This window comes from Penicillium daleae (assembly GCF_028827525.1).
Source record: "Penicillium daleae strain IBT 16125 chromosome Unknown utg000008l_segment0_segment0, whole genome shotgun sequence".
Classification (NCBI taxonomy): domain Eukaryota; kingdom Fungi; phylum Ascomycota; class Eurotiomycetes; order Eurotiales; family Aspergillaceae; genus Penicillium; species Penicillium daleae.
In genome coordinates, this window is record NW_026623156.1 from 3426005 (window position 1) to 3439723 (window position 13719).

General features: G+C 52.7%; 4 protein-coding genes across 4 annotated transcripts; 2 read left to right on the plus strand and 2 right to left on the minus strand.

Moving 5' to 3' along the window:
• Positions 1–404: 404 nt before the first annotated feature.
• N7458_009767 (putative 60S ribosome biogenesis protein Mak11) lies at positions 405–1969 on the minus strand (the record flags this gene model as incomplete). Its single annotated transcript, XM_056913149.1, has 2 exons — positions 405–989; positions 1046–1969. 2 exons carry the CDS (start codon positions 1967–1969, stop codon positions 405–407), a joined length of 1509 nt encoding a protein of 502 aa, XP_056761998.1.
• A 777-nt stretch (positions 1970–2746) lies between these two features.
• On the plus strand, positions 2747–7144 carry eaf1 (MYB and HSA domain protein; the record flags this gene model as incomplete). Its single annotated transcript, XM_056913150.1, has 3 exons — positions 2747–2790; positions 2877–3008; positions 3106–7144. The coding sequence occupies 3 exons, from the start codon at positions 2747–2749 to the stop codon at positions 7142–7144; spliced, it is 4215 nt and encodes a 1404-aa protein (XP_056761999.1).
• Positions 7145–7975: 831 nt separating this feature from the next.
• On the plus strand, positions 7976–9566 carry spp2 (spliceosome ATPase-activating subunit SPP2; the record flags this gene model as incomplete). The annotated part of the gene is made up of 2 exons (XM_056913151.1): positions 7976–9368; positions 9478–9566. 2 exons carry the CDS (start codon positions 7976–7978, stop codon positions 9564–9566), a joined length of 1482 nt encoding a protein of 493 aa, XP_056762000.1.
• A 1036-nt stretch (positions 9567–10602) lies between these two features.
• On the minus strand, positions 10603–13632 carry N7458_009770 (U3 snoRNA-associated protein UTP13; the record flags this gene model as incomplete). The annotated part of the gene is made up of 3 exons (XM_056913152.1): positions 10603–13319; positions 13373–13400; positions 13459–13632. The coding sequence occupies 3 exons, from the start codon at positions 13630–13632 to the stop codon at positions 10603–10605; spliced, it is 2919 nt and encodes a 972-aa protein (XP_056762001.1).
• Positions 13633–13719: the final 87 nt, after the last annotated feature.

A 13719-nucleotide genomic window follows, 5' to 3' on the forward strand; every position in this document is an offset into this window, starting at 1 on the left:
GAGAGCGAGCGGGCGGTGTCTCTGGGCTGGGCGGGAACAAAGAGCCTACTGGAACGAGGGTGGACACTTGGATGAATTGTATATCAGTGATGAAAAGGAATTTTCAGTCAATTAAAGATTTAATTATCATTCTAGGGCTCGCTATCATCTAGCTGATTGTTTCGTTTGTGTTTTCTGCTGGCAGCCTTGGTCTCTTGATGCACTTTACGAGGTTATGAGTCAACTTTACATAGCTGATGGCGAACTAACTATGATACGCCTTGTTCTTAGTATGAAATGATCACAAATCTTGACTCAAAATAAGCTGAATCGTTTTATGCAAACTTTTATTTGGCATGTCTGAATACATCCGGGTCTAACAGTACAATGGGTATATACAATGGCCAATCATTGGCACCAGCACATCACTCGTCATCCTCATCACTCTCGGACTGTTCCTCTTCTTCTCCAGACTCCTCGTCCGCCGAGTCAAAGAGAGTTGAAGGATCCTCGGCCGGCAGCATAATGAAGGCTGCCAGACATGTGATGCGATTTCCAGTCTCGTATGTTGTCAAGAGCTTGCCTGTTTGGCGGATCGTCTCCTTGGGCTCCTTCGAGCTCTTGGGCTTCTTTGCAGGCGCCAGGGCCTTGCTGTTAACCTTCCAGACACGAACCACTCCATCGCTGTTTCCAGTCACCAAGAGGAAGTCATTGTGGATCTCAGTTGCTTGTTCCTCTAAGCTCAAGACCTCGAAATCCTTGATACGTCCAGGCAGGCCAGCTTGCTTGCCACCGACCTGAGCAACCGGGGTAGCATGAGGAATGGTAGAGTCATCACCGTCTTCTGCATCTTGCAGAACCGTAGTGGAATAGAAAATAACACGACCATCCTCCGTAGAGACGGCAAGAAGATCTTTCTTCTCATCGCCATCCCTAGCAAAAGATACATATTTCATCTGATGAATCTTGCTTCGAGGATTGGGGAGGAGTCTGCACTTGGGAGTCGAGTCCTATATCAAAAGGTTAGCGTACTACACGAGTGGAAAGATCAATGCGAGAAACTTACAACTCCGAAGACTACTGCACCCCATTCAAAAGCAACGGCGAACTCCTCACCAGCGGCATTCCATGCCAGGCGACGGCCCTCTCCACTACTCCACTTGCCCTCCTTGACACTCTGGAGAATCTCTCGTCCAAAGTTCAACACACCGGCCTTTTTACCCGTAACCAAATTCCAGAGCCGCATACACTTCTCACCCTTGCCTACACTCAGCATCAACTTCATACTGGGGTGGACCGCAAAGTGGTTCACACCAGATGGAGCAGCATCTGGCGGCGCCGTGTCACCACTGGGGCGGCCTTGGACCTTGGGGTGTGGGGCCTTGATGGTCGAGACGACGGACCAGTCACGAGTTTTGGAAATGGAAATCTCGTTGTCCTCAGCAGCAGCGAGCAGCTTGCTGCGCGAGGGGAAGCTCAGGGCAGTAATGCTGGCAGAGTGGTGTAACAGTGATCCGAGCTCACGGTTCTTGGGGTTCTCGAGGATCTTGTTCCCGGCCAGTGTCGGCACAGAAGGATATTCATCGCTCACGGCCGGGGGTGCAGCGGCAAGAGAATACAGCTGGATTCTCTCGTCTGTCGATCCGGAGGCCAGGAAGACCTTCTTAGCGTCCGCCGAGTCGGTGGCCTTGGGGAGCGGGGAGAGGGCGAGGCAGCGGATTGCGGAGCCATGAGCCTCGAATAAGAAGGTGTCGACGCATTGGATCGAAGGATCGGACTCATTCGAAGCTTCATCTTTGGTGTTCAAGGCGGAGGCGGCGAACCCGGCCGTGAATCCGTGCAGCACGCGTTCGTAAGAGCCAGTGACTACTTGAATGGTAAGAGCTGCATCGGGAGCTTGCGACGGGGTCGGGGCTGATTTGACGGTTTTGGTGGGGCTTTCGACAGGTTTCTCCTCCTTGGAGGAATCGTTGCGCTTGCGCTTGACCATGGCTTCGGACAGTTCAGAGACGGTTATGGTGGAAATGCAGAAGTTGAGCTAACAGACGAGCGGCTTTTCTGCAGCATTTTTTTTCTGCAGGTTATCAGCGGCTGATAGGAAAGTTAATGCCTTGTTGCCTGAGGGAGGGAGATGTTGGCCTGAGCGCCTTATGACCTTGTGGTCATGTGCTCATACTGCCTTGCTGCCTTGCTGCCTTTCTGCCTGAGACTTCCTCCAGTGGAATGCCTGAAAAATCCTGATCCGTGTCATTGTGCCTCAGGTGTCGACCAGTTCGCAAGCGGCCTTGGAATGCCAGACATGAGAAGCTTGAGGCTGTAGAATTACGCATTACATACGAGTCTCACCTTCACCAGTTGGCCCTGCATCGCTAAACCTGGCGATAATTCTCTTTCACTGCCACCAAATAGTCCGTAGAAGATACTTAGATTTCTGTCAAAACTTGCTTAACTTCCTTTGTGGAGACCCATGAAGATGGGCGTGATCCTAAGTTTGCTCTGCTTGCCCGTTCGTTGCCCTTGAAGCCCTTGGCAGGCTGTAATAATTTTACTGTACCGTACCTTCACCACCACTCGCTCCCCAGCGCTTCCCTTTTTTCCCGTGCCAACCCGTACAGAAAAGTCCTCCCTTCTTTGCCTCCCATCGCCTCACGCGACAACCAGACCCGATATCATCATTTCAAGCGATTTTTCCAATCTGAATGACCTCGGTCAATCCACTCCCTTTGTTCCCGCGTTAATCGGATGCTGTTTCCCTAAGTTAGACCTCATGCTCCGCGACGAGCTTCTCCGGTCTAAGAACGATGAGATCGCGTAAGTATTAATCGCAAAATTCGAAAAATCCTGAATACGGCCTTTCTGGTCGATGGAAGATGAAGATTTGACTAATTTTGGCCCAGAAACTGTTTGTTGTCGCGCAAGCGAAAACTGACCGAGTTGTATTATGCGACCGTGGGTTATGAGGGCGCGACCGCCGACTCTCTCTACCAGCAGAAAGAGCAGGCCTTCCTTGACGCCAACGACCTCACCAGGTAAGTCCTTCCCCTGAATTTCTCTCCTTATACTTGGCCACCTGCATCAACCACATTACGCGACTCGAAATGCGCATTATACTAATGCCTCCCTCAGAGGGCGTTACTTCGACGAAGCCACTCTGCCGTTGCCCACCCATGCGCTCGCGCGTTCACCGACCCGGAAGCCAGTTACGTCTGCTGTCACCGCGGAGGTAAAGGCTCAGCAACACGCTGGGATTACTCCTCCCTCGACTGTCGATGGTCGCGCCTCTCTACTTCCGACTGGGGCAAGCCCGCAAGGCGGGTCCAACTTGGTCGTAACACCAGTCGTCGCGTCTACAACAAAGGTTCCCCAAACTGCATCTCTACAAGTCCCTCCGGCCGCTCAGGATCCCGACGTCCCTGCCGCGACTGCACCACTCGATCGGCCTTTTGCGGATCAGAAAGCGAGCGTCTCCGCGCCTGCGACTCAAGACCACAATGGAGCAAAGCTCGCGGTCTCTCCTGGTGCAGCGAAACCCACTGCAGCAACTGGAACAGCTCCTTCTTCCTTGGAACTTCCACCTACCACTCTCCCTCGAAAGAAATCGGACGCGCGACCCTCTCTCACTCTAGGCCCTTCACATCTCGAACAACCTCTCTCACCTGCCTCATCCATCGATCCTTACTCTACGAATACTCCAATTCCTGTCGCCGCGTCACCAGATACTAGCCCCGGAGAGGAGGTGGCCGATGTCAGCAAGCTTGGCCGCCAAAGTCCCAAGGACAGCCGATCCATGCAACCCCGTCCCAACTTCATCCCATCAACACCGGACGAGCAACTACGAATGGAGGAAGCCCAGTCATTGCGGGAGGCCAATATCAATGGTATTCCGTTGGGCAACCAGGCTAGTCAAGCGACCGCGGAGGCCTGCGCCGACAAAGATCAAATGGAACTTGATCAGGAACCTTTGGTTGCACCTCAGGAACCAAAGCTTCCTACCGGAACGGTTGCTACTGGGACGGAAGTCTTGTCTCCCACCGAGCAATTGGCAGATGAAGTTCGGCCTGGTGGTGAAGCACCTACAGAGCCCAAGAAGCCGATATCGATTACAGCGACCCAACCGGATGTGTCTCAGTCGCGGATGACAACTCGTGTTTCATCTGGAGCGATTCGTCACAAGTCCGTTTCTGAAATCCTGGGTGAGACCCCAAGGCATACGGCCCACGACAAAACCCATGCTACGGGTGAACCCCAGACGCCCGAAAGTCTTGCTCGCATGCGGTTCAAGGATCGCAAGGAGCGCGAGAAGGAGAGAACTAGAGTCTCAACTGTCGTATTCCCCAAACAACCTTCGTCCTTGCAAGACAAGGCTGAATTCATGGACCTTGAGAGCCGGGACTCGGGCGATGCTGTTGCCAAGTTGAACGAGGAGCAGGATTACTTGTTCACCTTATTCTTAAACAGGGCTTATGCTCCCCCGAGAGGAACCAATCTCAACACTCTTCTTGCATCGGCTCACAAGACATTGAGCACGTCGAACCATCTTCTGGAGTACCAAGAGCAGATGGACTGCCGGACACTTCGACGTATATACGCACTACAGAATGCTAATCGATGGCCCCTGCGACAAATGAAGCGATCTGCCGAGCCTCCTCGCTCGTTTAGCTATCTGGATGTCCTATTGGATCACATGAAGTGGATGCGCACGGATTTCCGCGAGGAACGGAAGTGGAAGCTGGGTGCAGCGAAGAGTTGTGCCGAGTGGTGTGCGGAGTACGTTAATAGCGACGACGAGCACCGCTCCCTTCTTCGCGTGAACGCCAAAATCCCAACGCCCAAACCAGTTGCACCCGTTGCTTCCAAACTGGGCGTGGCTTCTCCCTCGGAAGACACAGGCGACGAGACGTTCGCAGTATCCCACCCTACGCCTGATTTGGTACCATCCGCTGAAGAGGAATCGGTCAGTGATGGATTCAATGAGGAGTCTCGACATGATATCCACGATACCGTGGCTCCTGCAGCGATCTTTTCATTGGGATCCGACGAGTTCAATTTCTCCATTGATATGACTCCTTCCGCAGAGAAGCTACTGGATGAATTGCCGCTTTACCAGCCCGTTCGCTTCGTCCGCGACACTCAATCGCCAGCCTTCAAAGACCTTCCTGACTCGGCCTGGAAGCATGAGCTACTCCCTGTTTCGAAGTTCGCTACCACCAAAATCACTTTCCACAAAGACGAGGAGCGCCCTCGTAAACAAACGCGATACGACTACTCTCAGTATGGTTCCGCATCCGAGCATCACATCACAGACCTGCCGCCCGAGCAGACCAATGTCGCTCTCTTCCGTCCTGAGAACAAGCCCATCAGAGACCGTATCCACCCTGGTCATTCCTTCCGACCACCCACGGAGCATCCGATGCCCTCAGTTGGATTCTTTGAATCTCGCCAGTCTTCCCAATGGACTTTGTCGGAAGACGACGAACTCCGCCGCCTGGTCAAGGAATATTCTTACAATTGGTCGCTCATCTCTAGTTGCCTGACTTCACCATCATTGTTCACGTCTGGAGCCGAGAGACGAACCCCTTGGGAATGTTTTGAGCGTTGGGTGGGCCTGGAAGGTCTACCAGCAGATATGTCTAAGACGCAATACTTCCGGGCTTATCACCAGCGACTTGAGACTGCCCAGCGTACTGTCCTGGCTCAACAGCAAGCTGCCCAACAGCAACAACAACAACAAGCGGCCAACAATGGTCAGCCACAGCAGCCTATTCGCCGGAGAACCACTCAGCCACTACGCGTGGACAGACGCCGATCGTCAAGACATCTGGCGTTGCTTGATGCCATGCGGAAGCTGGCTAAAAAGCGAGAAACGATGTTGCAAAAGCAACAGCATGCATCTCATCTCGCTTCGTTGAGGAAGGCAAATGAAGCTAATCAACCCAAGCCTCCGATCTCCTCGCCAGCCGAGTTCAGCCGTCTGAAGCATGAGCGGGAAATGAAGCTCCAGGAACGACAGGAGCAGTATCGGCAACAGATGATTGCTCAGCAAAGGGCTAGCATGGTCGCTCAGCGGGGAGGCCAGGTGCCCAACCAGCAACAGCCTCCGCAGCAAATGATGAATGTTCCGGGCAGACCCAACAACTTGCCTCCAAACGCACCGAATGGCGCCATGGTGAATGGTACCCCGAACGGAATGCCTGCTGGTATGGCTCCTAATGTTGGGGTCAACCAGGCTCGCACTCAGCCAATGCAAGGTATGCCAGCTGGGGCGGCACCTGTCAACGGCCAAATCCCGCCTAACCCGATGGCCATGAAAATGATGCCTCAGGGCCAGATGCCGAATGTGGGTGCCCGACCTGGTATGCCGATGCAGGCGTCTCCGGATAACGCACGAGTGATACGGGAGGCAAATCGCCTGCAAGAGCAACAACGATTGTTGCAATCCCGCCAGCAACAAGTTCCACAACCGCCGGGGCAGCCTCAGCAGGCTCAGCAGCAGTTCCACAACCAACAGTTCGCGCCACAAGGATCCCACTCCCCTAATATCAATGTGCCCAATGTCAACGGTGCTCCTACTAACCCTGCTATGATGGCTGCTATGCAAGCCCAGGGTGGTATACAGAGCCCGTCTTTCCACAGTGGTACCCCGCAGGGAGTCTCGACTCCTTCGCCTCGCATGGGTCAGCCCAACCCTCTCTCAGGTGGTGTCGTCCCCACAATTAGCACCTTCCAGAGTCAAATTCAACGGGCCAACCCTAGCCTTCCCGCGGACCAAGTGAACAAGCTGGCCACCGAACGCCTCAACCAGTACCAGCAGCAACGGATGTCACAACAGGCTGCCATGAACGCTGCCGCTGGTGGGATGAACAACGTTCAGGCCAATTACCAGGTCCCGCATGACGGGAACTTCCAAGCTCCTCAGCAGCCTGGCATGCCAAGCGGAATGCAGGTTTCACAGAATCAAGGGTTCTCTCCGATGATGCGCGTTCCGCAGAACAATCCACAAAACCGAGTCAATGTCACTAGCTCTCCAGCCGTGAATGGGGCTGTTCCTCAGGCCAGCCGAAGTGCCACTCCACAGACCCAGCGCAGCGGGAGCGCCCAAGCTGGTACTGTGCAAGGCTCAAGTAAGAGTCCACACCCTCCACCTGCTCAAACAGCGAGCAGCTAAGAACCAGATATGGTTCGATGTGCCCCCTCTGCTGTTTCAACCCTTTCCCTTCACATGTAAATACTTCCTCCTCGCCCTTTTTACTCTGATTTATTCCCTCTGTCCTTCTGGCGTTGGTGCTCCGGGATATCAACGGCGCACCTTGCTATTTATTCTTTTCACACCCCACGCCATCCTTGAGCCCTTCCCTGCGCGCTCTAATTCTACCTTCACTCTTGTCCGAATCCTGAACCTCCCTTTGGCGTGTTCGTTAATCTAATGAACCAGATTCGGCACTGGCTCCTTGTTACCAGTGTCCTTGAATTTTCTGGATTTGGGCATGTATTATCTTCTGGGATGGGCGGAAATTCTGGGTTGGTTTTTCGTTAGACCCACGGACTCACGAGCACGAATTGTATGATTAGTTTCGAATCGTATCACCCAATATTGAGCCGATTGTGTCGCACCGCGTAGATCTCGTAGTGCCATAGTAGACATAGTAGATCGTGTCTCTGAAACTCCTGTCTGTAGATTTGGCACGCTTAATCTTCTAGCCTAGGCTGAGCTCAAGTTTCTTTAAACTCTGTTCCTACGTATTATCTGACTTTAGCTAGAGACAGAGACGAGAATATAGAAGATTGATATCTTTTCTAGCTCGCTGCCAGCCGTTCTGTACTGTGTACGGAGTACTCCGTAGATAATCGATAATGGAGCTTGACCGCCTTCATCAACCGCGCGGCTAGTTCCGGTTTTGCCACCGCCTCACAAAGAGCTCTCGTATATCAAACCTTCGAACCTGCATTCCTGCTTGAGCCAACCATCACAGCCTTCGTTATTCACAGATCTGGCGTGATGTCTTCATCGCAAGGCTTTGCTGAGCATAGTGGGGGTGATTCTAAGTCATCTGCCTTTTCTTCCAGCTCCACTGGCACCGCAAAGAAGGCTGCATTCACTTTCCAGTCTCGAGGACGCCCCTCCGACCCTCCAACCAGCAAGAGTCGCCCCTTAGCCCGTCGCCCGCATCAGCTCGGCCATGACGATGATTCCTCCGACGAAGAGCGTGCCCCCGCCCACGAAGAAATTTTGGGCTTCGATACGCATACCGGTGGCCAGATCACCGCTGATGGCAAAGCTGTCAGCGATGCGAACCAACCACTCGTGATTCCTGTGACGAGTAAGAATAATTGGCGTGACCGCCCAGGCACAAATGCGAGGAAGGGCAAGAAGAATCTGCTTCCACGTGAAGTGCAGGCTATGCGAGAAGCGCAAAAGAATGGACAGGCCCCGGCCGGAGGAGCGGTTGAGACTGAAGGCCCGAGCATGGCCTATGGCCTTAGTTTTGCCCAAAAGCCTTCTGAGCAAGATGAGGAGATTCCCACTGTCAAAGAGGATCAACCTATGCATCATATACAGCCGATTTCAACCGAAGACCAGAAACCTCTTACGGAAGACCAGTTAGCTATGCAAGCTCTACTCAAGGAGACTACCGGTGAAGTAGAGCGGCGGACAGACCTCGTGATTGAATCCTCTAAGCACGACGAGGATGAGGAGCCCTTCAGGCGCCACGACGAAACAAGCTCTTTCCGAACAGACGTGGCTTCCCGCCCCGAATCTGCCACTATAGATCAATACAACGCTATCCCGGTGGAAGAGTTTGGAGCTGCGCTTTTGAGAGGTATGGGTTGGAAGGACGGTCAGTCTATCGGACGGGGTGATTACAGCTCCTCCACAGCTGCGCAGAAAGCAAAGAATCCCACTGGCCCAGAGCGACGTCCGGGATTCTTGGGAATTGGCGCTAAGGATTCAGGAAAGGGTGCTGAAGTGGAGCTTGGTGCGTGGGGAAAGTCAGCCATGCGCAAAGCATCAAGGAAACAGGGTGAAGAAAATGCGAGCGGCAACGTCGAAGGTGTCTACATGCCTGTTACGATGCGGAACAAGAAGACCGGTGAATATATCACCGAGGAAGAGCTCGCAGAGTTGAAGGAGTCCTCCAAGTCACAAGTTGAGAAAGATGACTGGCGCGAGAGACGGGATCGCAATTTAGAGAAGAGCGGTCGTGACAGGGACCAGGATCGAGAGTACCGCAAACGCGACTATGACGACGACCGCTCTGATCGAAGGAATGGCTCCTCCCGCCGGGATCGAAGCTCATCTGCTAGCCGTCATTCATCTCGACGCTCAAAATACGACGATGACGATGACCATCGGAGGGAAGATCGCTCTCCTCGTGACCGAGACCGGGAACGTGAGCGTGATAGAGAGCGTCGTCGAGATCGCGACGGTGATAGAGATTATCGCAAAGATCGTGATCGTGAGCGAGACCGAGACAGGAAATATCGCGATGATCGGTATAGCAGCTCGCGACACTCCTCTCATTCGTCTCGAAACGATCGTAACCGCGACCGCGACTCTCGTCGAAGCCGGAGAGATGACTAGAGGATGATGAGCAACTTGGACTTGAGTAGCAAGGTTGCCCATGTATTTTACGAACGACGATATGGCTCTCCAGATATGCATTCCATTCTAATGGCCAAACATGGATGGCTCCGATATACCAAAATAGAGATACCCTGAATAAAATAAAGCCAATCGAACAATTTCAATCACTACCCCATATATAGTTACTAACAAAGTGTATCTATGCCCTCAATAAGTGATCTTCTCCAGGACGTTCTGGCGAAGGACTAGAGTACGTTTTCCCTCATCTAAATCACAGTTAAATTATCGCCCAGCAAGTGCGACAGTGGCCAAGGCCGGTATAAATCCAGATAGTCTTTGTGCATTGCGGCTCTCTGGCTTTCGACTACGGTGGCCGATAGTGGCCACCTTCAGCAAGTGGCGTTTTTATTAAATTTCAAGGGCAGAAACCCCTACTTAGCCAGATATCTGCCTAACAACATGCAACATCAGGCATAAGGAATTCTGATTCTACACTAGCTACACCGAACCGGAGAAGAAGCCTCTATCTAGTACTTTTTTCGAAGAATTTACTCACTGACTCAGAGCTACTGTAGCGACTGGGGTTATATCGTTATTCTTAATAGAGGCCACCGCGATAAGCTGCGTAGGTAGAGAGAGATGTAGAAAGAGATCATCTATGACGAGTCTACCAGAAAGATGTATGTGATACTCTTTTTCTATGATCGGAGATCCCACAGTGGACGCTGATTCCACTCATTTGTATTACTCATAGGCATCTCTCAGGTTTTCGAATGGCTTGCCCTGTCGATAGCAGCCGAAAATGGCCCAAGGCGGGTTATGTCATGTACGGATTGGCTAAGCCATCTCACAAGACGGATTGATATGGCGACGAAACTGGGTGGGAATTTTCAAGTTAGGCAATTGATATCTATCAAACAGGACTCTTTATTCATACACAAAGAAAGAAGGACGAATTGAACTGCAAATGTCTAAATTTTGGTAAAATTATCCCCAACCTGGTACTCCCAGAAGCAATGCGCCAATCATATACACGAATTTTATGCCTCCAACATAATCACATCCTTTTCATGCTCTTCCAAGTCTCCATTGGCATCATTATCAGACTTGATTGTTAGGTCCATCAGACCACCAAGACCGACACCACCGTCCATCTCATTCAGCACCCACTCGACCAGGTAGCTGTCATCAGCCAGCTCCTCGATACGCTTGTAATGCCTCTCCGTATACGCAGCTAAGGCTTGCATGATGTCCTTCAAGCCACCTCCAGCACGGCCATTCTTGCCTTGTACGGATGACGTAGCCAGCTCAACGAAAGTCGAGGCAGGGTATGAACGGAAGAGAGCGTAGAGGATACGCTGTGAGACACGAGCTGTACGTGCGTTCGTGTTCCAGTCCCGGATACGCAGGAGCAGCGTACGCAGGTTAGAGGTGCCGAGAGTCTGCAGTACCTCGTCGATAGCAGGGTTTCCGGACAAGCTGTTGGCTGCGAGTGCGCGTTCTTCCGCGGATCGAGTCGGGTCCTCAGCAGCATCAATGGCAGCTGTGAAAAGGGACAGCAGGCGACCAGGGTGATTCAGTTGGAGAGCAAGGGTGATGGCTTCGCGGTAGTTGCCGGCGCGAATGTGGTTTTGAAGTTGCTGGTCTTGCTCAATCCGCTCGGATTCGGCATTCACAGCAGCGGAGTATGTGGCGGAGGTTGTATCGGTCCAGAAGGTTACTGTCGAATCAGCGGATCCACTGACAAGGGCGAAGGGTGTACTGTTGAGCTTTGAAGAGCTTCGCTTGACATCGTTTCTGGAACCAGATGGTGTTGGGCTAGCTAGAGCCCAGACTCGGTCTGTGTGATTGTCCAAAGTTGTCTCGGCCTCGCCACTGTAGGGATTCCAGATCTTGACCAACCCATCAGCAGCGGCTGAAGCCAGAAGAGGCCTTGTGTGATTGGCATTCTTGCCGGCCGATGCCTCGTCCTCCTCGTCCTCCTCATTCTTAGAAATTTGAGGAGGTGGGAGCCAGATCACCTTGAGGACGCTGTTTGTGTGGCCTTCAAATGTGAGGAGGCAGGTGTAGTCGGACAAGCTCCAGAGCTTGACTGTCTTATCGCCCGAAGCCGTAGCAACTAAGCCACGGCTCGTGCTAGTTCCTTCCTCGGTGTTGACAATGGGAGTGTTCTTTGGAGCGAATCGCACCGACCAGACACCTCGCTTGTGTCCTCGCAAGATACCAACTGCAGCTCCCTCTTCAACGTCCCAGATCTTAACGGTACGATCCTGCGAAGCAGACGCAAAGAGAGCAGATGCCGAGTCGATGTCCAAGGCGTTAATGTCCTTCTCGTGAGCTTTGCGAGTGTAGACAGCCTTAGGGGAATGTGGCTCATCGCTCTTGAGCTGACCCAGCTTTCCTGTATCCCATCGCTTGATGGTCCGGTCCTGGGAGCCAGTCATAAGGAATGCTGGCGGGTAGTTGATCGGGTCATTATAGGCGGGACTTCCGGCAGGGGGCGGCACCCGTGGCAGAGCAATCGCACCCAATGACTCGGCGTGACCGGTGAAGATCGCAAAGCACTTGAAAGAAGAGGTCTTAGGATCGAGACGCCAGAGGCGGGCTGTATTATCCTTCGCTCCAGTGGCCAGCCAGTGACCGGACCAGTCTACATCGAGGCAAATAATGATATCCTCATGGCCTTCCAAATGATGAATGTCGGCACCGAAGAACTCCTCGCCATCAGCGGAAGGTCGGTCCTCCGAGGGAGCCACAGACACCAATCGAATGCTCTCTGTGTTCGTGGCGAGAGCAAGCATCGAGCGATCAGGGCCGGCGAAAGCCAGATCAATATACTCGTCATCATTTCCAGAAATTCGTCGAGTAATCTCCAATGGCTCAACGGTTGATCCAGGTTTGTAATCAGACAGCAGCTCGACGGAGTGGAGACGGATCGTCTGGTCCGCATGAACGGTCATGACAAAGGGCAGACCCGGGGAGTACTGGATGGCCACGATGGTCTCAAACTCCTCACCAGCCTCCTGCTCTGCGGTGACTTCGCTTCCTCGATTGCAGTCCCATACTCGCAACTTGCCGTTTTCTCCACCAATGACGCACAGCCCACTATCGGCGATGAAAGAGGCAGCCTCAACGCTTTCAAGAACGGGGATAATTCGGCGTGTCTTCCATGTTCGTGCGTCCCAAATGATAACAGTCTTGTCACGGGACGCAGAAAGGAGAGCATTCTCTGTCGGAGAGTACGATAGGCTGCGCACTAAAGAGACGTGCGACTCGAGTGCAGCAATGGATTTTCTCTTATGCAAATCCCACACGCGCACTTTACCCTCCTCAGAGCCGCTCGCCAATCGGAATCCCACAGTAGAATCTGTAGCGGTGGTAGCAGCATCCTCCATATCCTCGTCTCCATACCTGGATGCCTGCTTCTTTGACTTCTTCTTCGTGGCTGTTTTGGCATCCTCCGAAGTGGAAACCTCGAAAAAGCAGAGCGCAGAGATGATCCCCCGGTCATTGAAATTATGTGTGATATAACCACCCCGGATATCCCAAACCTTGATGCTGCCATCAGCAGCACCAGTAGCCAAGAGAGTACTGGATTGGTCGATTGTGGTTGAGATGACTGGGGCGACATGTGGCTTCAAGGTCCGGACGAGTTCCGCCTCGATAGTCTTAGAGGATTCATCAAAAGGCGATAGCGAGTAGATTCGCATAGACATTGACCGGGAGCAGACAACGGCGTGCGACGCAGAGGGCGAAACTAAAGAATCGTCAGCGGTCGCTCTGATCAGAGCCTTCTTCGCGCTAACATACTAGCCAAACTCGTTATGATTTCCCCATCCTGAGAGAATCTATTAGTGAGAGTTCCCGAAGGACACTTGGATAATAGCAGAACATACGCCTTCCAAACTGGCAAGCTGGTCACCAGTTTCTAGATCCACAATCAAAGCATCTTCACCCACGCAAGTTAACAAGATGCGACCGCTAGCGTCGAGCGACGTGCTGCCACCGGTATAAATAGGGCGCAGCGTGCGAGACGCCTCGAAAGTAGTTTTGACAATGGCCTTGGACATGATTTGTACGACAGCCTGTCAGCACTTCACGCCAGACCACTTGGAAAGTCGGAGTCGCGAAAAGCTCGGCCAACTTTTTTTTAAGTT